The sequence below is a fragment of the Plasmodium malariae genome (assembly GCF_900090045.1).
Source record: "Plasmodium malariae genome assembly, contig: PmUG01_00_39, whole genome shotgun sequence".
Lineage (NCBI taxonomy): Eukaryota > Apicomplexa > Aconoidasida > Haemosporida > Plasmodiidae > Plasmodium > Plasmodium malariae.
This window is the reverse complement of record NW_021638312.1, coordinates 38,444-65,943: the sequence shown is the minus strand read 5'-3', so window position 1 is coordinate 65,943 and position 27,500 is coordinate 38,444. Positions and strand designations below refer to the sequence as shown.

The following is a 27,500-nucleotide window of genomic DNA, read 5'->3' as shown; positions in this document are numbered from 1 at the left end:
CTAGTTAACTAGTAAACACCTTGAATTAGTAGTTTATACCTTGTTTATTTATTGAAAAAGGATATATTAATTAAATATAAATTTAGCTATTTTGTTAAATGATGTATATGATAAGAATTCACGTAGAACATGGGTTATTTTGAATATTTATATTAAAATAACAATATACCATTTAAATGATTCTCAAAAAATAATATTTTTCATAAAAATAAAAATTTTATTTGAAATATTTATTAATAATGCACAACAATGAAATATTTTAAACAGTTCTATGATCCGATGTAAAATTAAATTTAAAAATTTATTTTTATGTATTGTATTTCTTTATTATGATTATTTTATTATTTTGTTATTCGTTTTTTTCTTTTTATTAAGTGCATTCTATATTTTATATTATGCGCTTATTGCATAATTATGAAGTAAATATTAAATATAATTTGTAAATTAAAGATAAAAATGAAAGAATATAATACGATTTAGTTATTAGTACAAGAAAAGCATTTGGACAAAAAATTCGTTGCATATTTAATAAGGATTTATTTTGAAAGTAGGTGCGTTAAATAAAGACAAAATAAATAAAAAAAAAAAAGAAATATAAAGAATATGCATGTATGTAGCAATGTTTAGAATAAATTAACAAAGAGAAAAAAATTTGACATACTGATATATATGAAACTACCCCGTATAATGTGATAATATTTTAATATATTCAAATAAGTAATATTTCAGTAAAAGAAATAATGCACAGATATATGTACGACATCATTAAAACTAAAGATGTGTTAGTGCCTGATGGAAGAACTATTAGACTTTAATTACAAGAAATTATAAGATGCCAAATATAATATAAGCCATGAATAGAACAAAAAATATGTTAAAACATAAGTATGATGTAAATTAAAAGAACAAAAATATATAAATGAACATTTGTAGCATAAATAGACGCTAATAGGCATGTACTGGAAGAAATATTAAAGAATTATTGAATATTCAAATAGTAAGGAAAAATGGGTTTATATTGAAACAAAGGATAAATAAATAAAAGTTAAATTTTTAGAATAGTAAATGAAATATGCTTCTAGAAAAAAAAAGAACCTTAGGAAAAATTTTCATAAATTTTTTTAAATGGTAATTTACATTTAAAGGTAGTTTCATTATCATGGTTGCCAGAAGAGCAATATAATGGGTTTGACTTTATACTTAAAAGATGAAGTGAAAAATAAAATAGTAAAATGAAAAAATGTTAAGATTTTAAATAATGAAAATGAGCGTTATAAAAAAAAATTAATAATATAAATTAAGGTATATGTATAGATAACTGCGTAGTAGAAGCGTAATTCACGATTACTCACAAATTATTTGATGATGAAAAATATCATTTATGATAATTTTGTGCACCAAATTATAAAAAAACTTAACGTAAAAATAAATTATTAAATATTAGTAATATCATTTGAAGGAAATTGATAATGAATTTGCAATAGACCAATAATATGTAGAATGATAAATGATATATGTTTATATAAAGAAAAAAAAAGTTTAAGTAAATTGAATATTCCTAAATATTTTAAGGTAAAGAACACTTAATTCTTGAGAAAGGTTTTATTACTTTGAATGTACATTAATTTATTATATATTTTATAATGTATTATTATATAAGGTTTTATATTAATTATTAAAATTTTTTAAGGATTATTTTTATATAAATTAACTTAGTGAATTATCCAAAATACGAGAGTGTCAAATAATGAAACTTGAAAAGTGCACTAAGTAATAATTTTCCTAAATGTAATATTAAGTTACATATATGCATATCTATGAAGCAGTGCATTAATTACATTATGATAATTCCTATTTTATTACTTTTGTAATTAAAATGTTGTATCTTAGGCGTAGTAATTTTTTTCCTTTCTTATTTTTATTTATTTTTTTTTGTTGTAAATTTTATGCAGTTTTTCATACATTATTACAACAAAGTTTTGTGCATCTGATAATTTTAAATTATTAATCTCATTATATTGTAAACACAAAAAATAGTAATATCAGGATAGATAATATTATTTTTGCTAAGTGTATTTTTTATATAATCTTTTTAATTTAAGTTAATTTCGAATTTTTGTTTTTTTTAAATATGTTATTCATAGTAAATATTTATAAAATAATAAAGAATTAAATATAAAATAGTTCAAGATTTTTCATCTTAATAAGTAACTAGTAAATCATTTTCATGAAACTTATAATTAAACTAATGTATTTATCTACGTAAATATTCTATATATAATTTTTAGATGTAAATATATATGGATAGAGATATTCTTGAAATTTTTCATAATACATGCAATGGTTATTAGTGTATCTTAATTTTAATTTTAAAGCTTATCTGTTTTTATATTAATAAATGTAAACATTAATACAATTATGTGCTTGAGATATGAGGAAAGAATTATTTTATGAATTAATAAATGTAGTATTTATCAATTTTATAATGCATTCCAATGCATGAACAATAAATAATACTATAAATTTATGATGCAGAAATAGAATGCTAATGTTGATCGGATTTTTTCAAATATAGAAATTTTCATAAATTATGTAATATCATAAAAATAATATTTACAACAATATATTTATTTTATTCACAAATTTGTGTTAATTTATTCATTATTGAATATCTTATAATTTGCTCAGTGGACATATTTATTTTATAGATATTAACTCTTGTTTCATTTTCATAATTAGTAGCATTAAGCTATAAGAACAAATGTTTATAAAATACATTGTGTATATATTAGATCTATTAATAAGAAAAAACTATTGACATTCATAACTACACTCTTAATACATGGTAGCATATATTATATACATTCTCTATATTCTATATTAATTCAATATTTCGAAATATTAGGAAATTATGTATCTTTTTTTTTTTTTTTTTTGAAAATTATGAATTAAAAAATTATTTTATTATATAAGTGTATCATATAATTATTTTATATATTTTTAATGTTTATTAATAATTGAATTTACATTATTTTAATGAAAGTTATTTTTTTTTTAAATAATTTTAAAGGAAAGATTTGATGTATTATATTTTTTTAAGTTACATCATTTCTGATATAAGAGATATTATAGTTATATATATTTTATTTGGTTTTTTTGAAAAAACAAAAAATTATAAAAAAACTAAATAAATAAACATAGTATCCTTTATTACTAAAAGAATGTTATATAATTATTACTTTTTCATTTCTGAATTTATTATAATATTAAAAACCTAACCAGTAGAACAAAAAATGAAGATTCTATTTATAATTAAAATTTATACGTTTATACTTTTAAAAGGGATATATCATATTTACAATTATATGGTAGTATAATTTTATTAGAGGAAATTTATTTTATTCAAAAATTACTAGATTTAATTTTAGTAGTACTGTTTTTTTATCATCACATTTTATTTTCTTTAAAATGACATATATCCACTTCTTATTTTTAGATTAATTTTAACAAATCTATGGATAAGTATTACAATCTTGATATAAATGTAGATACAAAAATATGTCGTTTATTAGCAAAATGTGAACAGATTAAGGATTCATATGTTGCAGGGTTAAAACAGAAGATACCAAATTATGGAGAGAATGAAAAATATAATATATCTAATTATGAAAAGACGCTAAAAGTAAAGAACAAACAATCAAATGGAAGTTCATCAAAAAGCACGAGAAGACAAAATCAAGCAATTAAAAATAAATCGTGCATGTTTGAAACAAAAAAATATTCTCGTCTTGAAAAAAAAATATTTAAGGAACTTGATTATTTCGATTTTCTTAAAAACAACAAAAATATTAGTGATAAGCTTTACAAAAAGATTATACGTAAAAAATGTGGCTTGCGAATTGCTTTACCTTTATTATTGTTCTTGTTTTTATCAATATCACTAATATTTGATTTGTTTTGTGGTTATGGTCTTATAGGGAATTTGTTTGTTGTACTGAAGATGTTCTCATTAACTAAATGGATGAATCCTTTTAATAAATGGTTGTTTGCTTCCCCTTTTAGCTGGATGGGTGTAAAAAAAATAAAAGTGACGGTAGGGAGAGTGACCAGCTACAAGTCTAGTATTATTAGTAGTTTTTTTAGTTTTCTAATTTATTTCCTACCTCTCTTCATATTAGGTGTCACCAAATGTAGTAGCGATATTTTATTATCATACAAAAGTAAAAAAATTTGAAAATATTAAGTACAGGAAAAAGTAAAATATATAGTAAGGAATATGATTTTTTATCTAGAGAAGTCATTAGTATAATGAAATAATCGTAGTATCATTAATGATATACTTAATAAATGCTTCCTAAACTTCTTAAACTTTATGAATGCACATTCATAATCCAAATATTTTTTGTGTACAACTGTAAAAGATTATATTCTTAGTTTTTTTGTAAATTTCGAAGTTTTAATATTTTTCAATTTGTATTATAAAGAATCATTTTAACTTTATATGTTATAGCTTAAAGCATATATTTGTATCTCTAAATAAATTTTTAGCAAAAATATATATGTGTAATTTATAATTAATATATAATAGGATAATTCATATAATTTTGTTGAATTCGTGTGATAATTTATATCAAATATATATAAAAGAGTACTTTTCATTTTTTACCCTTTTCTATTGAAAAATAATCATTTGTTAAGATAATTAAAAAAATGTATTATTAGTTTCAAATTAACAATAATTTTGTCTTGCTCTGCTTGCATTGAAATGGAGTATATTTCTCTGTATTGATATATATATAAGCATATTTTATTTTTTACTTAAATAAAATTTAATATTTATTCTATAAAATAGGTTTTATAACAAACATGTAATAAAATATATTTTTTGTAAAATTTTATTTAATGAGTGTATAGTTTTTTTTTACATGATATAAATGTGAAGCTATATATATATATAGAAAAATAATATTCTTTATATATATATATATGGATTATTTATAATTGTTTGCTGTTGTAGGAACTATGAATATTTACAACATAAGAATTAAACAATTTATCATAGTTCATAATTGCAACTTTACTTAAATTTTTTGTAAAATAATTTTATATATGTCAAATTGAAAATTAATAAATGCATATATTATATGTTGTTTTTATTTTATACCTCATTTAAGAACTAATTTAATGAATTAAATTTGATCGCATATTAATAAATAATAAATTCAAAAAAAAAATTTATACTTTTTAAATGTAAATTCCTAAAAATATGATATACATATCTGCGAAAATTTTAATTTTAATTTTGAGTAGTTAAAAAATATGTATATTTTATGAAATCATATAATAATATGTATGTATTTATTTTTGTTTATAAATGTACCAAGGAACAAATGCTTCTTTAATGGTGCATAAACGCTTAGATAATCTATATTGATAATTTCTAACTCATTTATATCTATAGAGTTCATTTCATTAATAAAATAAAATTAAAAAAAATGTATTATTTTTTTATAGGTGATTTATAAATACAAGATAATATTTTCTTTGGTTAGATACATTTTATTTATGTATATTTAACAAGCTAATAAATTATTTTATTTTATTTTTTTACATTTATTTTGTTTGAAAAATGAAAGTTATAGCTATAAAAGAATTACTAACGGTAAATATAAACTATAGGTATTTTTGTATATGCTTATATTAATATTAAATTTTTAGATAATATATTTATATACGTCCATAAATAGTAGACATAAATATGTAAATAATTACGAAAAAGTGATGAATATTTTGTAGAAAATATAGATCTATTTTAATTATTTTTAATGATAATTTGTGGTTCTACCGACAAATAACATATTTAAGAAATTTACAATTTTGGGAGCGTGAAAAAAAGGATTCATACATATTATAAATTAATATATGAATACATTTAATTAAAGCATTAAATCATTTAATGGCACAAAACATATAAATAGCATATAATATATTTATGTATGAATTCCCAATAAAATATATATTGAACTAATTTTTGTAAAATTGAATTATTGCTAGAATTATAGACAATAATAATGTAATACTTGGTTTTTACATTTCACATAATTGTAATGGTTTAGAGTACCTAAGTTATTAAATAAATATAAATAAGCAACATTACATAAAGATATTATTTATTATATATTTATGAATTTACAAATTTAGGATATACAAGAAAATCAAATTAAAATAACAAAATTAAATGAATATTAAAAAACTTTTTACAATAAATATTTTTTCTACAATATTTTTCATAACATTATTTTATAGAATAAAAATTGAGTTTTTTCCCTTAAATAATATACATGAATGTGCAAATAAATAAAAGGAAATACATCCGATTTCTATCATTAAATGTAATACAAGACATAATTATTGCTAATTTAAAACAAATATTATGTTTTCAAAATATAATGAAAAAATAATAATTTGAGACTAAGAAGAATGTAAAAAACGAAGAGAAACGATTTTTATATCATGTGTAAATTATCACAATCCAATAATATTGGATAAATAGTGGTAATATATATTCATTTTAAAGCATATGCATATATTGTTCATGAAAATGTATTCAAATACAAAAATATATATATGAAACCATAATTCTTAAATCATGGACACACAAATAGTAAAAAATTGATAGAATTAAAAATTTCACACTAACAAAATAACTAAAAATATCCATATTTACTTCTTTTTATCAAAGAGACTATATATATGTTGGGACATTTATGAAATATAAGCAATGTGAATATGTCTATAAAGTATATCACTAGTTATTTAACAAATATTGCTTCATATTAATAAATAATTTACAGAATAAATTATATTTCCTACTATTCATTTTATCTTTTCCTATAATTAATTTTTTTGTATTTTTTAACTATTTTATGGTAATAAAAAAAGACAAAAATAACTATAACACCTAATATGAGAAAAGGTAGGCAATATATAGGAATACCAAATAAACGCCATAATAAACTCTTTTGCTTCATAGTTTCATCTAATATATCTCCGGCCTCCGAAAATGGAATTTTCCAAAACCATTCTTTGTCCTTTACCATCTCAAAAATTTTTGTAAACCAATCCGACTTAAAAACGTCAGTAGGGGCCGAATTAACTAGTGATATAAGTAAACTCTTTTTAATTGAAATACCTAGTGAATAATCTACTATGAATAATATTAAGAACAAAAAGAATAATAATAATGGTGTAGCAATTCGTAATCCGTATTTTTTACATATTACTTTTTTGTAAAGCTTATTACTAATTGTCCTGTTATTTTTAAGAAAATTTATGTAATCTAGTTCCTTGAATATTTTTTTTTCATTATTGGAATATTTTTTTGTTGTATATGTACAATTTTTATTCTTCTTATCTTGTTTTTGTCCTCTCGGATTCTTTGAAGAACATTCATTTGATTGTTTGTTTTTTCCTGTGTTTCCCTTTTCATTATTAGTTATATCACATTCCTCGTTAACTCTGTTATATGGTGTTTTTTGTTTTAAATCTGATACATATGAAACATTATCCTGTTTATATTTTGCTAGTAATCTATACGATATTGTATCTAATTTCTTACAATGGATGTAGTTTTCTTCCGAGGATTTGTTAAATGTACTCTAAAAAAAAAAAAATCAATTTTTGTTATTTAAAATTTAAAATAACTTCATGCTAAAATATACCATTAATATAAATAAAATATAATAAATATGAATAATGTAAATATCCTTAAATAATGTTTCCATACCATATCATTGTTAAAATGGCATATCCATGATAAAAGGATAAATGTATAAATTTTCATGTAAAAGAGAAATTTAACCTTTTGTTCCATAATATATATATCTTTAATACTGCAATATATCCAGTATGCAAATAATTAACAGAAACGCAATATTCTCTTAATGATAAATCATGCTTTATATGTTAAGTTAGTTTTTTATTTTTAGTAATATCTTAGCACAATATATAAAATTTCAATATATCTCACAGCAAAAATGAAAAGTAAATTTAAAAATATATTTTAAAATGTTTATATTAATTTTATTGTTAAAAAAAGTATTTTACATTATAATAACATAATTTGAATTCGTTCGAAAAATATTTAAAATATATTATTTAGCAATTTATTTTACTAGGTAATTAAATAATTTTTTTTATTGATACATTTAAAAGAAAAGAAATGATTACTTAATATTTATAAATATTAAGTTTATGTAAAATGGGGAATATATAGAATATATATAACATATATAATACATTGTTGTGTATGTTAAGATAATAATAGCTAATTATAACTATATTTTTTTTATTAATTTTTTTTTATTTTACAAAAAATATATTTTGTAAATCTAGTTAATGTTAATGAAATATTAATTATTATAATAAAATAATAATATCAATAATAAATGAAGATAGTAGAATTATATATAACATACTGTGCTACGTTATTCGTACTGATTGTATTAGTGACTGAAGAAATATATGCATTCTTATACAGTATATAACGTATTTAAAAAGTTGCATTAATAATATGCTACGTAATTTATAAAAAAAAATATATTTTTTTAAAGTTAATTAAAGTCTAGTTATTTTGTTTTTATATTTTAGCGTTTAACCGTTATAATATTTAATTAAATATTATTTATACCATTTTTCGTAACTAATAAGTTTGTAAATCCGTATATTTATTTTTTTTATTTTTTTTTTTTTAATTAAATATATATATTTAATAAAAAATTAGTAAAAAAGCAAAAAAATAGAGTAAATGTTATGTAAAATATACAGATATAATAATAACACTTAATTAATATTGTATACGTTTATATATATAAAGAACAAAAATACGTATCCATTTTTGCTGGAAATTTATTTTATTGGAGACATTTATGTTATTTTAACCTAATAAAACTAAATAAATTATTATGCAAGGGAAATAATAAAATAGCAATAGAATATATTTTATTATTTTCATAAGATATCACAAATACCCCCAATTTATAATAATACATGTAAAAGTCTTTGTAAAACAAAAAATAACCAAACAAATGTAACATATTTCTTAGCAAGAATCTGAACAGGACTCTTAAATTCTATTCAAAAACACAAAATTAGTATTTATAAATTATATATAAAAAAAGAATTAGTCTTTTTTTAACTTTTATTTTATTTGAAAAATGAATATTATAAATGTAGATGATTTATTATTTTTAGATATAAACTATATGTGTTTTATATATTCAGAAAACAACATTAGATCTTTACCTACTATATATATAGAGAACCATAAAAGATAGAAAAAAATATATAATTTCATACATGCAACTTATGGAAATATTGTAGAAAATACATATTTATTTTAATTATTTTTAATGATAATTTAAATTTTTTCCGTTAATAACATATTTTTGGAGATTTATAATTACGAGAGAAAGAGAAAAAAAATATTAGTATATATAATATCTATTAAAGTGTAATTAAATTTAATTCATTAATTTAATCAATTAATTGCATAATACATAAAAAACACGTAGAATGTATATATTTATTATCTTTCACAAAATCGTATTATCACTACAATTAGGAGGAAAAATAGTATAATAATTGGTATTAATTCTTCCATTAATTGAAGTTACTTAAATCCATAAGTTAGAAATTACATATAATACGTAATTAGAAAGTATATTAATTTATTGTTTATTTACGATTTCACATTTTTACAATTCAAGAAAAAATAAATATACATTAAAATAGTTTTTATAATATTTACAATATATTTTACATAAAACATATATTATAGAATAACTATTTCGTTTTTTTTATGTAATAAGAATATATATATAAATTTAACTAAATATGATAACTTATTATCATTAAGAACAAAGGAATACAGATTTATTCTTCACTAAAAAATAGTAAGTTAATAGCCTGAATAAATAATACTTTTAGGTTAGAACAACATGTAATATTGAAAGAAACACTTTTATCTATAAATGTATACTATCACCCTTCTATAAAATTATATTAATTGTGATGCTATATATTCAAATAAACGAAGAAATATATGTTTTTCATGGAAATCTATTGAAATGCAAAAATCTAAAAATGAAGAAATAAAATTTAGTCAAGATGAAATTACAATTTATAATATATACTGAAAAACTTTAAAAATTTCACATTAAAAAAATAACTAAAAGCAGACATATTTACAATTTTTTATCAAAAAGTCCATATACACGTTTGTACATTTATAAAATATAATGAAATATTAGTATATGTATAACATATCTAATTAATGATAGTACAAATATTATTTCATATTAAATTTTTACAGAAAGAATTATATTTTGTTGTTATTAATTTTACCTTTTCTTGAATTTAATTTTTTCATATTTTTTAACTTTCTTATGGTAATAAATGAGTGCTATTATAAGTGTAACACCTAATATAAGGAAAGGAAGGAAATATAATGGAACACCAATTAAACGCCCTAACAATCCATTTTTCTTAGCAACATCCGTTGATGACGTAGTTACTTCCCAAAATGGAGACTTCCAGAACCAATCTGCGTCTTTCACCCAGTTATAAATTTTTGTGAACCAATCTGATGATAGTACTGATTGATTCCAATTAACCAATGATATCAGCAAACTCTTTTCAAATGACAAACCTAATGATATATCTATTATCATTAATATTAACAGCAACAAGAAAAATAATACAGGTGTAGCAATTCGTAATCCGTATTTCTTACGTATTACTTTTTTGTAAGTATTATTACTAATTGTTCTGTTATTTTTAAGAAAATCTATAAAATCAATTTCTTTGAATATTTTTTTTTCGAAAAAGGAACATTTTTTTTTTTCAAATATACAAGAATTATTTTTAATATCTTGTTTGTGGCCTACAACATTATTTAATGAACTTCTATTTGATTGCTCCCTTTTTCCTATTCCCCCCTCTACATTATTATATATGGCATTCTCCTTGATAACTCCATTATAAGGTATCTTTTGTTTTAACCATGTAGCATTCGAAACTTTATTTTGTTTACATTTTTCTAGTAATCGATAAGATCTTGTATCTAATTTTCTATTATTGATGTATATCTCATCCAGAATTTTGTTAATCTTACTCTAAAAAAAGCAATTAAATATTCATTATTTAAAAAACACATTATTCTGAAGATAAAATGTAGTATTAATAAAAATAATGCACAAAACGTATGAATAGTTCAAATACACTTTAGTAATATTAACGTACTATATCATTGTTAAAACTGAATATCCAAGTTAAAAAGATGAACGCAGTAATTTTAATTTTTAAAAGTGATATAATTTTTTGTTTCATTATATAGATTACTAATATTTTAAGGCATAGATTAGCAATAATATAATATTTTTTTAATAACAAAAAATATAATGATTATTTATTTAATATCATTTTTTTTATTATTTTTTATTTTTTAGTAAAAACTTAAAATATATATATCTTTATATTTTTTAATAGAAAGATAAGGAATAATAACAATAGCAATATATCATAAATTTTTTTTGTTAATTTTATTTATAATAAGATAAATTTCCTTAGAATAATAAAATTTTAATTCATTATTAAATATTATAAATATATAAATTAATTTTTTATTATATTATAGTAATTATTTAATTTTTTTTTTATTGATAATTTTAAAAATAAAATAATAAATATATTATTTCCTATAAGTTCGAAATATTGAGATTTTATGAAATATAGAGAATAGAGATAATACATTATTCTCTATATTAAGAGAATAGTTACTAATTTTACTTTTTTTTTTCCTATTAACAATTCAAATTTTATAAGCAATGTATTTTGGAAAAGCTATTATTATTAATAAATTATTAATTAAAATAATAATAATGATTATGAAGAAAGATATATTTTCATTAATATTTCTTATTATAATAATTATAATACTTTCATTCTTTAATGTTCTATAATATTTTGTTAAATAGGAATATATAGCATGCTACAATATACATAAAACAAAATATATTTTAAATATACATATATTATAATTTTTTATTTTCTTTCATTAACATATGAAAGTTGAAATATACACTTAAAATGGTTCACACCTTAATACTATGTGAAATTTTTTTATATTTTTCAAGTTTCATTTTTCTATATTTTTGAATTAAAAAATATATATTTCGTAAAATTTATTGACATGATAAAGAAAAAAATGGTAATTATTGTGTATAATATGCTCATATTAGCATAATATAGGTTAAATATTTTATTTTTTGATAAATCCAATAATAGAATTGATTTTCTTTTTTACTTATAAATTTATTAAATAAGATATTCATGCAATGGTTATAAAATATAATCTAATCAAAAATTGATAAATAGTAACAATCAAATGATAAATACTGTATGCTCTTTTTTATTGAAACAAATTACGAATACCAAAAGTTAATAATTCCAGAAGTACAATTGCCACTAAAAATAAACATTACAGTAATAATTTTTTAATAATTCATAGGAATATCTTGATTCATAATACTTAAATTACAATATTTAAACTGAATGTAAGAATTATATGTAGGAAAAAAAACAAAAATTTTCTTTTTTTTGTTTTTGTTTAAAAAATGAGAATTCTATATATGAAAGCAATAGTAAGGTAAATATAAACTATATGTATTTATATATATTTACAATAACATTTATAATAATTTACTTAATATCCTTATAAAAAACCATAAAGAATAGCTTAAAATTATAAATAGATACCTAAACATGATGAATTGGACATAGAAAATACATTTTTGCTTCAATTACTCCAAATGATAATACTGATTTTTACAAAGACATATATTTTTTAAAAAATTTATTATGATTGGATAAAAGTAAGAGGAGAAACGTATATTATTTATTAATATTAGATTAATAGTAATTATATAATTTTATTATTTAAAGGTATACAAAATAAATAAAACAAATAATATATTTATTTATAATTTTTCAATTTGATGTTTAATTAATTAATTTTTATAAAATTGCATTATCACTACAATCAAGAACAGTCATAATATAATTATTAGTTTTAACATTTAACATAATTTTGATCATTAATAGTTTCTTAGTTAATTAATAATTATAAATAAGGAATAATTTATAAATATAATATTTTATTATATATGGAATCACATATTTAGTCCATGCAAGAAAAAAATAATAATAAATTAAGTATATATTACTAGCCCTTTTGCAATAACAATTTTTTCTATAATGTTTCTCACAAAGCTTATTTTATAAAATAAATATTAATTTTTTTCCTTAAAAGAAAAAATGTATATGCACATATCAATACAATGAAATACATTCGATAACTATTATTATATAAAAAAAAGGCACATTAATTGTTAAGTTATTCATAATAAAAAGTTCTCTTAATATCATGAAAAAATAATAATTTTAGAATAGGCTAACACGTAAAATAAAAAGAAGCACTTCTTAATACAAGTATAAATTATCTCCGCTCTATAAAATTATGTGATGTGCGCTATCATATATTCATTTTAACCAGGATACATATATTTTACATGAACATCTATGTAAATACTACAATGATAAGAAGAAACCTTCATTTTAGAAGACCTAAATCTATAATTTGATATATGAATTCGAAAATATTAAAATATTCAAATTCGAAAAAAATGAAGAACATAATTTTTTATTATGCATCAAAGATTCAATGTATACATATATTTAATAATATAATTATAGCTATAATAGATATGTTTATTAAAAATGTATAACTAAATATATTATTTAATATTAACAACAAAAAAATGCATACTTTTATTGTTAATATTGCACAGTTATGAACTTAATTTTTTTTATATTTTTCATTATTTCTTAAGATCTTAAGAATAGCTAATATAAGTATGGCAGCTAATGTAATAAGTACGCAAAAAAAAATATTATATAATAATAATCTTTTACTGCTATATTTTAGAAGATCTTATATATATACTTCCAAAATTTTTACAAAAGGTTTAATTGTTATGGACGATTTTCAAATGACTCTAATACTTTTAATATAGCTAATCATATTCTCAACAAGTAAAAAATAAATAAATACAACGCAAATTCCTAATTTCTAAATTTTACTTTTTTAAAGCTAAATCACGAATTCTTAATATTTTTCCAAATTATTCATTATAATCTTTTTTTGTGATCCATTTTTTATTAAAATGGGAAGGTTTTTAATCAAGCATTCCATTACTATAATCCAAAAATTCTGTATAGTATTGAGCAATATTTAACAAACTTCTATAAGACTGTTTTTTTTTTTTTCCTTTGATACCCTTTTCAATAATATATTTATCCTTTTTTTGGTTTACTCTATTATATGATATATCTTTTTGTAACCCCACTATAATTGAATCCTCATCGTTTTTATATTTTAATAGTTATAGACAATTTTTTCTATCTGATTTTTTATCAGAACGAGAGTTATAATCCAAATATTTCTTAAACATTCTCTACAATATAGAAGTAATTATTTGTTATTTAAAAGAATAGTCTAAACTTATATATGTATTAATAAAAGTAAAACACGAAAAATGTGAATAATGCAAATATGCTTAAATAGTATTATCTTACTACATCATTGTTAAAATAGCATTACCATATTAAAAGGATAAACACAGATAATTTAATAAATGTTTTTGATTCAATTTTTTATTCTATGGAATAAATACTTAATATTCTTATATATTCAATAAAGAAAAAATTAATAATTATTAAATATATCTCTAATAATAGGGCTGCTATATATAATTAAAAAATTTTCTTATTAACGCATCATAATTATTTAATAAAATATATATAATTATAATGCTATTTACAAAGAATATAAAGAAAACTATCATTAAAAATGCATTATATAGTTTTTATAATAATTTTATTTAGAATAAGAAAAAGTTCATTGAAAACAACGAATTTCAATGTTTTCAAAAATATTTAGAATATATAATTTAATTATTCTATATAATGCACTAATGAAAAAATTCTGCGTTAAACTTTTTCATAGTGAATTAAAAAAATATATATGTGCTTACTTATATGGCTATTGAATTTATATACACTATAATATGTATAGAGTATACATATATTACATTGCTAAACATATCGAAGCAATTATTAATAATTTTTAAAGTGTAATCATATTAATAATTCAATGTTTATAAACAATATATTTTAGAAGAACTAATTATTTCTAAAAAAATATTAATTATTTTAACAAAATAGTAATAATAAATGAAAAGATAACATTTTAAGTCATCTTAAGTATAACACTTGCTTTAGTTACTCCTTTAGGACGTACAATCTGTTATAGCTTATAATATATATAAAAAGTTGAATTTTTAGCTAACTACCTAATATATAAGGAAATATATATTTTAAGTACAGAATAAGCACTAATTTTTTATTTTCCTAGCATAATTTTTTATTGGATTTAATTTGCCTCATATTTTTAAATAAAAAATTGTTATGTTTATCTAATTTATTTTTATTGTTTTTTTTTTAATTTAGTGTATATACTTTAAAGAAATATTAATATATAAAAAAAGAAAATTATCGCAGTATAATTATTCAATATATATATATATTATTTTAATAAGTGCAGATATTATAATAAAATATAATGATATTGAATATTTAAAAAAAAATATATATGTATACTTTTTGTTAAATTCTTATTAGAAATGAATCAACTCCTAAAGTACTGAATTGTTCACTTGTGGTAGTATCACTTTGTATAGACTATAAGTATAATTTTACAAAGAAAATAATATGCATGGGTATTTGCATTGATTATATAACACTTTTTAAATTGTGTACAAATGTGATGTATAAAACATACATTAATATTACATTGTAATTTGCACTAGAATCTAAGAGATATAAAATTTAAGATATGAAAATTGGTCCAAAAACTATTAGTGCGGATACATTGCACTGTACATATTTAAATAAATATTTTTATAAAAATAATATAGGGTAACTCTTTAAATATATTTTATTAAATCTTACGTAACAAATAAAAAAATGTAATGTATTTATAAATAATCCATGAAGAATGAGTTATACTTTATTAAATTTATTATATTTAATTAACTATCAATATTAATTTGAAGAAAATACTAATCGTTAATAAAAGCTATATATTTTTTAATACAACCTAAATTTATATTAATTCTTTACTTGATAGATTTATGAACACAAAAAATACGAAATATATATAAAAACAATGAACATTTATGTTTAATTGTGGAAAATATATATTTATTTTCGCTGCCACTAATTATAATTTATCCTTTTACAAACATTCAGATATATTTAAAATATTAATTTAATGGAAATGAGAAAAAAGAGAATTATATATATCTGTTAAAATATGATTACATCTAGTTCATTTATTTGATATTTTATTAATATAAAAAATATATAGCTCACTTATTTATAAATTTTCAATATAATGTATGTTTAGTCAATTTATTCTAAATTGGATTAATTCCATTATTAAGTTGAATAATAAAATAGAGAATGTTATTAACTCATCATTTCAATGTGAACAGTATAATCCAGTAAATTCTTAAACAATTATAAATAATTAAAGTTCAAGAAGGATACTTTTTTATTATATATTTATAAACTTAAATATGTATAGTGGGAAAAAATCTAAAAGTACATTTAAACTTTTTCACAATAGTTTTGTTTTATGATATATTTCTTATAAAATATATAAAATAAACATTAGTTTTTTTTCTTTAATAAATAAAATAAATATATACATATCAAAGGAATAAAATATATTCAATCCTTTTCTTTAAATACTAAATAAATACATTAATTTCTAATTTAAACCTACTAATATATTTTCTAAGCTGATAAAATAGTCATTTTATACAAAAGTATGCAAAAAATAAAAAAACATTCATTCCTTTATCAAATAGTAATTAACAGGTCTCAATAAAATCAGATGAATGTTGCTATTTTATATTCATTTCAAAGTATATATCTTTATGTTTCACGAAAGTAAAATGAAATATAAAAATGTGTATATGAACGCATAATATATAAGCTATCTGAAATATTATAGAACTAATTGAAAAAATTAAAAATTTTCAAATTTAGAAAATAATTAAAAGTATACATCTTTATAGTTTATCGAAAATGCCACATACATGGTGGTGTATTTATAAAATATAATCATCTATGCTTATTTCTATAAAGTACACCACTAATGGTTTTGCAAATGTTAATATTAATGACTTATTTTCAGAAGGAATTATATTAATTTGTTATTCATTTTACCTTCTTTTGAATTTAATATTTTCATATTTTTTAACTTTCTTATGGTAATAAATGAGCGCTATTATAAGTGTAACACCTAATATAACGAAAGGAAGGAAATATAATGGAACACCAATTAAACGCCCTAACAATACATTTTTCTTGTCTGCATACGTCAACGTTTCAATCGTCGGCCATAATGGAGATTTCCACAACCAATCTAAACTTTTTACCTTTTCAAAAAGAGACAAAAACCATTGCGATTCCTTAACGCTAAAAGGGTTTAAATTAACCAATGATATCAGCAAACTCTTTTCAAATGATAAACCTAATGATATATCTATTATCATTAATATTAACAGTAACAAGAAAAATAATACAGGTGTAGCAATTCGTAATCCGTATTTTTTACGTATTACTTTTTTGTAAGTATTATTACTAATTGTTCTGTTATTTTTAAGAAAATCTATAAAATCAATTTCTTTAAATATTTTTTTTTCGAAATAGGAACATTTTTTTTTTTCAAATATACAAGAATTATTTTTAATATCTTGTTTGTAGCCTTCCTTGCCCCTTGGTGAACTTTCATTTGATGGTTTATTCTTTGATTTTGAGTGTTTTGCAGAATAAGATATATAATTTTTTTCATTAATTTCGTTTCTTGGTATATCTTTTAATTGTGAAATACTTGAATCCCTTTCTGTTTTACACTTTGCTAATAATCGATAGTATTTTGTGCAAAATTTATTATCAATGATGTAGTTTTCATCCAAGAGCTTGTTAATCGTATCCTAGAAAACATAATATGTATTCATTCGCTAGAGGGAATAAGTTGTATCAGTACAAAAACAGCTATTTTAAAGAATAAAGCACAAACTTATGAAAAATAAAAATAAGCTTAAATGATATTATAATACCGCATCATCCTTAAAATGGTAAATCCAAAATGAAAGGATAAATGTAAAAATTTTAATAAAAAAGTGCATGTTCATTTTTTGTTTCATTATATAGTTTATTAATACAGTAATAAATAAACTACGAAATAATTTAACAATTATACTATAATTTTTTATTTTAATTATAAAGAATACAATGATTATTTATTTTGATTCCTTTTTATTTTTATTATTTTTTATTTTTGTGTATAAAATGAAATTTATATAACTATAATATTTTTTACAACAAAGACAATGATATATAAGGTTAAAATTTTGTTATAATTTTTTTTTTTTAAATTTATTTATAAAGAACTAACTTTCATTAGAACTATAAAATTTCAATTCATTATTAATAATTTCTAATGTATAACTAAATTATTTAATATATTGAAATAATGAAGTATTTCTATTAATACTTTTAAAAATATAAAAATAAATATATTAATTTCTAATATTTTGATATATTAAATTTTTACGGAATATAGAACATAGAGAATAGGGATAATTCATTTTTCCTTTAGTGAGATAATAATTATATATTTTTTTTTTTTCCTATTAATAATTATAATTTTATAAGAACTATATTTTGGAAAAAATTATTATTAAGATATTAATAATTATAACAACGTAATAATATACGAAAAATGCAACACTTTGAAGAATATTTCTTGTTTTAATAATTAAAAAATCTTCGCTCCCTAATTTTCTATAATATATTTAATAAACTGAAGATATAGCATATAACCAAATCAATAGAACAATACATATTTTTGAAAAAGATAAATTATAATTTTTTATTTTTGTAAAATAACCTTTGAAAGTTGTGAATTTTAGTTAAGATTCATTTACACCTTACTTCTAAATAAAATACTTTTAATGAAACAAGTTATATTATTTTATTTTTTTTATTAGGACATATTCATTTTATATAAAATATTAAAAAAAAGAAAAAAAAGAGTTGATTATATAAAATATATACATTATAGCATAACCTTGGTTCGATAATTTATTCGTCAGTCAATTTAAGAATAAAGATGAGTATCATTTTTTTTTATTATTTTATTGTATCGTAGGTGTTCATGAAATTTTTATAATATCTAATTTAATCAAAAATCACGTAATTGTTATGATATAATAGTCAAAATAAGTATCCATTATTCACTGTAAAATCATATTTTAAATCAAAAATAATAATTTCTACATAAAATGCATACTAAAAAGAAAAATTACACTAATGAATGTTAAATAATTCTTAGATATAATCTGAACCTAAACACTGAACTATAAACTTGTATTTATAAATTATATATAAAAAAAATAATTCGTACTTTTTTGTACTTTTATATTATTTGAAAAATATATATTATAAATATAGAAAAAATAGTCGTGTATAAAAACTATATATATATTTGTATATTCTTAATAAATTAATAAATCACTACTTTATATATTAATGGAAAACCATGAAAAATAGAAGTAAGAATAGATATATGCTTAAAAGTGATGGACTGTAGAAAGTACGCATTTATTTTAATTACGTCTAATGATAGTATTTATTTTTATAGAGATATAATTTTTTTAGAAATTTTATAAGTATGAAATAGAGAGAAAAACATTTATATAAATATATATTAATATATGATTAAAAGAATTCATTAATTTAATCATTTAATGACATATGAAATAAAAATAAAGTGTTATATATATATTTATAATTTTTCGATATAATTTACATTTAAGTAGTTTATACAAAATTGAAATAACAGTAAAATTACGAATACTAAAAACATAGTAACTGGATATAAACATCTATCTAAATTATAATGATTTAGAACTCATAAGTAGGTAAACAATTATACGTAATCCATAATTACATAGCATATTATTTTACAATATATTTATAATATTATAATATTTATGCGATTCAGAAAAAAACTAAAGAACCTTTAAATAGGTTTCACAATAAATATTGCGAGCATATATAAAAAAAAAAAAATATATTTGTATATATATAAGTGAAACATAATACCCTCAATTAATTTCATTAAATACAAAAAAAGACACTTTTTTTGTTAATTTAAAAATAATAAAATATTTTCTTGATAACGTAAACAAATAATAATTTTAAATTAAGAGAGACCTAAAATAGGAAGAAGCACTTTTAGTTCAAATATTAATTATTTTATTTCAAGAAAATTATATGAATTATCTATTTTATGTTCTTCTAAAACTACATATATATATATTCATAGATATATTTATTAATGCAGAAATATATATATTATTGCAAATATACATGACTAAGCTTAAATAATAATTTAAAATACAAATTAGAAAACACTGGAACGTTCATATTTCAAAATAAGTGGAAAACATAATTTTATACTCTTGTATAATAAAAAGACCTGGTAAACACATATGCATTCATAAAGTTACAGCTGTTATAAGTGAGTTTATTAAGAATATATCACTAAAAATATTAATGATATTACTTCACATATACTCACCATATAAAAATACATATTAAAAATTATACATTTTAAGAAGTCATCAGTTTAATTTTTTAGTATTTTTAATTATTTCTAAAGATATTCGGAATAGCTATTATAAGTATCAGAGTCAATATAATGAAAATTAACTTAAAAAATATTAGAAAATAACGCTGTACTTATAAACTCTTTATAAATATTATTTTTTCTTTTAAGTTTTCTAAACAATATGTTAACAGTGAATTAGTTATAATAAAAAAAATTTCCAATCCATATAATATATATAAACCTATTACCCACAAAAAAATAAAGAAAAAATATAAAAACTTCAAATCCATAACTTCTAAGTTTTATTTTTTTTAAAGTAACATATCTAATATTCCTATTTTTTTCTAGAAAATCATCATAATATTTTTATTTACCAATTGTTCTTTAAAATGGAAATGTTTTCCATCAACTATTTCATTATCATAAACTATAACTTCTGTATAATATTGAACCTTATTTAATAAACTTCTACTAATTGTTCGATTTTTTCCTTGGTCTGTTTTTTATTACTATAATTATCTCTTTTTTTATTCATTCTATTGTATAGTATATCTTCTTATAATCCTACTATATATAAATTCTGATCTTGTTTAAAATTTGCTAATAATTTATATGTTCCTATATCTGAAGTTACCTTCAAATTCTGCTTCTTATACAAGGATTTCTTAAAATTACTCAAAAAAAAAAGAAATGTATATATTTGTTATTTAATAGGATACAAAATCTAAAGGTAAGAAACAATATTAATAAATATAAAACACTAATAATATGAACAATACAAATATCCTTGAATAATGTTATCACTCTACATCACTGTTAAAATATAATATCCCTGTTAAAAGGATAAGTGCAGCAATTTTAGTAAATATGATTTACTTAATTTTTTGTTCCCTGATATAAATACTTAATATTCTTATATATTCAGTAAGCAGAGTATTATAGATAATGAAATATACTTCTAATAATTAAGTTGCTATGTTTATATAAAATTCTTTTTTTATTATTGCATCCTAGATGCTTAATTAATTATATATAACTGTAGTGTTATTTACAACAATTATAAAGAAAACTATCTTTCAAAATTTATTATATAATTTTTATCATAATAATATTTAAAAAAAAAAAATTTACTAATATGAAAAAATTTCAATTATTTCATAAGTATTCAAAGTATGTAATTTATCTATTAATTGTGATACAGCGAGAAAATAATTTTTCACTAGTTTCATAATAAATTAAGAAAAAATATTAGTTACTTATATGGAATATTGAATTTATATACCATATAGAATGTATATATAATATATTGCTATTCATATATAAGCAATAAAAAGAATTTTAAGAATATTATCCTATTAATAATTCCAATTCTATAAACATCATATATTTGAAGAAATTCTTATATTTCGTAAAAAATATAGATTATTTTAAAAATATAACAATAGTAATAATGAATGAAAAAAACAACATTATTTGTTATAATAGTTATAATACATTATTTAGTTAAACCTTGAGCCCATACAATATTTTATAAGTAATGTAAATTTAAAAGGTTGAATTCGTAGCTGACGACCTAATATATGAGGAAATATATATTTTAATTGTATATAGGAAATAATTTTTTATTTTTCTCCTACAGTTTTTAATTAAGCCTAATTTATACCATTATTCTTACTAACAAATCATTATGCTGATCTATAAAAAATTAATTTTTGTTTTTTTCTTAATTAAATATATATATTTTGAAGAAGTATTAAAAAAAAAAAAAATTATATAAGTAGAATTTTTCCACACATATGGATGAATTTATATATATTTTTCATAAAACATAGTATTTTAATAAAATATGATAGTACTTAACATTAGAAAAAATATATATATATATATATATTATTATATTCTTATTAGAAATGTTTTCATTCTACCTATAAAAAATTATCCATATATTCTGGTCTCAGTTTCTGTAAATCCTAACTATATTTATATGGAGTAAGTAATGTGTCTGGGTCATTTCGTTGACTAAACAATACTTTATAAGTGTGAGAAAATATTATAAATAAATAATATATTAATGGTGCATTATAACTGTTACTTGAATGTATGAGAAACAAAATTTAAGAAATAGGAATTGTTCACAAAAAGTTTGAATAGGTATACTTATGCATAATATTTATTTAATCATATATTGGAAAAAAAAAAATACCGCAACTTTTTAAATATATTTCATTAAAGTATATATAACAAATAAAAACAATATTATGTATTTATATATTATATTAAAAGAATGAGCTCTTTTATTTTAATTTTGTTTTATTTATCAAAATATTATTATTAATTTGAAGAAGTTATGTATTATCAATATAAGCTATATATTTTTTTATATATTATTAAAATAATATTAATTCTTTACTTAATATTTTTATATATTTGAAAATAGGACATATATATAAAAAGAGATTCATATATTATTATATTATAGTGGAAGATATTTATTTTTTTTTTTTTTTACCTCTTATTATAAAGTATTATTTTAATAATGCAAAAAATAAATAAAATACATAGTTTATTTATTTTTTAATTGTCATTTTACTATATAAACAGTTAACGTATCCTAAATTTTGTTAATTCATTAATTAAGCTGAATTATAAAATAGTGAATACTATTGACTCTTCGTTTAAGTGTAATGATATATAATCCATTTATTAGTAAGAAATTATAAATAATCAATACTTAATGAGGATATATTTTTTATTATATAGTTATAAATTCAAACTTATATCATGAGAAAAAAATTAAAAGTATATTCTGGAGGTTTTAGGATAATTATGTTTTATAAAATATATCTCATAACACATAATTTACAGAATAAATAATAAAAAAATATTAAAAAGGAATAAAACATATACATTTAAATGAAACAAAATATATTAACTCCTTTTCTTTAAATACTGAAATAGATATAATTACAACTAATATAAAACTAATAATACATTTTCTAAATAAACTCAAAAAATAATCATAGTAAACAGTGACAAAATAAGAAACGAGGAAAAACCATTTTTATATTAAATAAAAATTAACTCAATTCACTAGTTTCAAATAAATAGTACTATTATATGTTTACTCTAAAGCATATAAATACATTTTTCACCAAAATTTATAGAAATAAGAAAATATATATAAGAAAACATAATTTATTCTAGCTGAAAATATACATTATAATAAATAATAAAAAACCTTAAAAATTTCAAATCTCAAAACAACAAAAAACTAAATATTTAATGTTGCATATCAAAAAATCTGTATATATGTTGGTGCATTTATAAGATATAATTAATTATGTGTATGTATATTAAATATACATCTAACTATAGTACCAATATTATTTCATATCTAAAAACTCTTTACAGAAAGAATTATATTAATTTGTTATTATTCATTTAACTTTTCTTAAATTTAATATTTTCATATTTTTTAACTTTTTGGTGGTAATATAAAATCGCAAATATAAATGTAACACCTAATATAAGAAAGGGTAGAAAATACATTGGAATACCAATTAAACGCCCTAATAATCCATTTTTCTTCATTCCTTCCGTCAACGTTTCACTTGTCGTCCATAATGGAGACTTCCAGAGCCAATCTAAACTTTTTACCTTTTCAAAAAGAGACAAAAACCATCCAGAACTTAAAACTTCTAAGGGATCCCATTTAACCAAGGCTATTAGCAAACTCTTTTTAATTGATAAACCTAATGATATATCCACTATCATTAATATTAACAGCAACAAGAACAATAATGTTGGTGTAAGAATTCGTAATCCGTATTTTTTACGCATTGCTTTTTTGTACATCCTATTACTAATTGTTTTATTATTTTTAAGAAAATTTTCAAAATCTAGTTCTTTGAATATTTTTTTTTCAATATAGGAACATTTTTTTTTTTCAAGTATATAAGAATTATTTTTAATATCTTGTTTTTGACATGTTAAACTCCTTAGCGAATTTCCATTTGATGGTTTATTCTTTGTTGTAAAGCTTTTTGCAGAATTAGATATACATTTTTTTTCATTAACTTTATTATTTGGTATCTTTTCTATTAAATTTACAATACTTGAATCCCTATCTTGTTTACATTTTGATAATAATCTATAGGATATTTTATTTAATTTTCCAATAATGATGTAATTTTCATCCAAGGATTTGTTAAACGTATTCTAAAAAACAGTGTATATATTTACATTCAAAAACTCATTAATCGGATGATGAAAAATAGTATTAGTAAAAATAAAAAAATAAATAGTATGAACAATACAAATATACATTAGCAATATTTTCTTACAATATCTATGAAAAAATGGCATATCCAAATTGAACGGATAAATATAGCAATTTTAATAAAAATGAGAAAGTTAATTTTTTGTTTCATGATATAGATTATTAATACTGCAACACAAGTACTAAAGAATAAATTAACATTAATATAATATCTTTAAAATTAAAAAGTGTAGAATGATTATTTATTTAATTTTTTTTTTTTTATTATTTTTTATGATTTAGTAGAAAATTAATAAAATATATATAACATTTTTTACGAGAACAATGAGAAGTTTAAATATATATTACAATATATTTATCTTAATTATATTTATAAAAATATAACCTTCGGTAGAATAATAAAATCTTAATTCATTATTAAATATTAAATTTATGTAAATTAATTAGTCTAATATTAAACTAATTAATTAATTTTGTTAATACTTTTCAAAATAAAAAAACATATATATTATTTCTTAATATTTCGAAATACTAAGATTTTATATAATATGGAAAGTAGAGAATATAGATAATCAACTTTTCTCCATTTTAAGAAAATAAATACTAATTTTAATGGCATTTTTCTATTAATTTTTTTAATTTTATAAGCTCTGTATTTTGGAAAAATGGTTATTATTAATAAATAATCAATTATAATAACAACAATAATATTAATGATATATGGAAAAAGCAATATATTTTACAACACTTCATGTTATATTAATTATAAAAATTTCATTCCTTAATGTTCTATAATATTTTTTCTAATATGGAATACACGGTGTGTTAACATATTTATAAAACTATATATTTATAATACATAAATTTTAATTTTTTATTTCTTATGATAATATTTGAATATTGTAAATTTTAGTTTAAGATTGATTCATAAATTTTTTGCAAAAAGAAATGATTTTAAATTATACAAGTTATATTCTTTTCTTTTTTTTTTTTTAATTAAAGTACATATTTTTCGTAAGTAATATTAATATAATAAAAAATAAAAATGAAATGTAATTTTTCTATAAAATATAAGTATATAGAATAATGTTAATTAAATATTTTAATTGTTATTAAAATCAATAGTAAAAACGATTATTCTTTTTACTTATCAATTTATTATAATAGAGATATACATGCAATTTATATAAAATAGAACTGAATCAAAAATTGAAAAGTAGTAACAATAAATAATATATCTTCTTATTTCCTGGAACAAATAATAAAAGCACAAAATTAATTATCCCACAGATACAATTTCTACAAAAAAATAAACGAATTACACTTAAAAATTTTGACACTTAGAAATTTCCTAATTTCTTATTCTTAAACCACAAAGAGAAATATGTATTTGTGAATTATAAGTAAAAAATAAAATTCTTTTTTTTTTTTTTTACATTTATTTTATTTAAAAAATGGGTTTTTATTAATATGAAGAAATTAGTAAGGTAGATATAAATCATACATATTTTTATATATATTTAAAAAAATATTTTTAATTCTTTACTTGTTATAATTATAAAAAAGAATAACGAATAGCTCAACATTATAAATAGATACCTAAATATGGTGAAGAAACAGTATATAATACATTTTTGTCTTAATTATATCTAATGAAAATATTGAAATTTACAGAGATAAATTATCTAGAAATTTACAATTAAGTGAAAAAAAAAAGAGGACTTTTGTATACTATCTATTAGTAAATTATTAAATTTAATTATTTAAATTAATCATTGAATGACATTGAAAATAAGAAGAACATATAATAAATTTATTTATAAATTTTATATTTAATATATATTTAATTAATTTCTGCAGAGTTTAATAATCACTACACTTAGGAACAATAATAACATAATAACTATTTTTAAAATTTCTCAGAACTATAATGATTTAGAGTGCCTAAGTTATTAAATAATTATAAAAAATCCATATTTAACGAATATACTGTTCTATTATATATGGCTTCATGTATTTATGTCATGTGAAAAAAATCAATAATAAGTTAAAAGTATATTAAAAATATTTTTACATTTAATATTTTCTCTTGAATATTTCTCATAAAAATTAAATTGTTTTTATAAATAAATAAAAATATATATATATATATCAATGCAAAGGCATACATTTGTTTTCTATCATTAAATACATATGAAGACACATTAATTTTTAATATATATATAATAAAACTTTTTCATAATTACAAAAAAAAATAGTGTTTTCAGATTATAACAAGATACAAAATAGAAAGAAGCACATTTTATTTCAAGAATAAAGCACTAAATTTCAATAAATTTATACGAATTGTGCTAT

General features: G+C 18.7%; 5 protein-coding genes and 2 pseudogenes across 7 annotated transcripts; 1 reads left to right on the top strand and 6 right to left on the bottom strand.

Moving 5' to 3' along the window:
- Window positions 1–3,293: 3,293 nt before the first annotated feature.
- PmUG01_00065000 (fam-l protein) lies at window positions 3,294–4,234 on the top strand (the record flags this gene model as incomplete). The annotated part of the gene is made up of 2 exons (XM_029005289.1): window positions 3,294–3,371; window positions 3,497–4,234. 2 exons carry the CDS (start codon window positions 3,294–3,296, stop codon window positions 4,232–4,234), a joined length of 816 nt encoding a protein of 271 aa, XP_028859144.1.
- Window positions 4,235–6,881: 2,647 nt separating this feature from the next.
- Window positions 6,882–7,873, bottom strand: PmUG01_00064900 (fam-l protein; the record flags this gene model as incomplete). The annotated part of the gene is made up of 2 exons (XM_029005278.1): window positions 6,882–7,658; window positions 7,787–7,873. 2 exons carry the CDS (start codon window positions 7,871–7,873, stop codon window positions 6,882–6,884), a joined length of 864 nt encoding a protein of 287 aa, XP_028859143.1.
- Window positions 7,874–10,400: 2,527 nt separating this feature from the next.
- Window positions 10,401–11,388, bottom strand: PmUG01_00064800 (fam-l protein; the record flags this gene model as incomplete). The annotated part of the gene is made up of 2 exons (XM_029005267.1): window positions 10,401–11,174; window positions 11,302–11,388. 2 exons carry the CDS (start codon window positions 11,386–11,388, stop codon window positions 10,401–10,403), a joined length of 861 nt encoding a protein of 286 aa, XP_028859142.1.
- Window positions 11,389–13,915: 2,527 nt separating this feature from the next.
- On the bottom strand, window positions 13,916–14,573 carry PmUG01_00064700 (annotated as a pseudogene). Its single transcript is given in 3 exon segments — window positions 13,916–14,092; window positions 14,107–14,202; window positions 14,217–14,573. Coding segments are annotated over 3 exon segments (630 nt in total).
- A 2,835-nt stretch (window positions 14,574–17,408) lies between these two features.
- On the bottom strand, window positions 17,409–18,395 carry PmUG01_00064600 (fam-l protein; the record flags this gene model as incomplete). The annotated part of the gene is made up of 2 exons (XM_029005256.1): window positions 17,409–18,182; window positions 18,309–18,395. The coding sequence occupies 2 exons, from the start codon at window positions 18,393–18,395 to the stop codon at window positions 17,409–17,411; spliced, it is 861 nt and encodes a 286-aa protein (XP_028859141.1).
- Window positions 18,396–20,868: 2,473 nt separating this feature from the next.
- On the bottom strand, window positions 20,869–21,566 carry PmUG01_00064500 (annotated as a pseudogene). Its single transcript is given in 4 exon segments — window positions 20,869–21,105; window positions 21,119–21,223; window positions 21,238–21,342; window positions 21,357–21,566. Coding segments are annotated over 4 exon segments (657 nt in total).
- A 2,741-nt stretch (window positions 21,567–24,307) lies between these two features.
- PmUG01_00064400 (fam-l protein) lies at window positions 24,308–25,296 on the bottom strand (the record flags this gene model as incomplete). Its single annotated transcript, XM_029005245.1, has 2 exons — window positions 24,308–25,084; window positions 25,210–25,296. The coding sequence occupies 2 exons, from the start codon at window positions 25,294–25,296 to the stop codon at window positions 24,308–24,310; spliced, it is 864 nt and encodes a 287-aa protein (XP_028859140.1).
- Window positions 25,297–27,500: the final 2,204 nt, after the last annotated feature.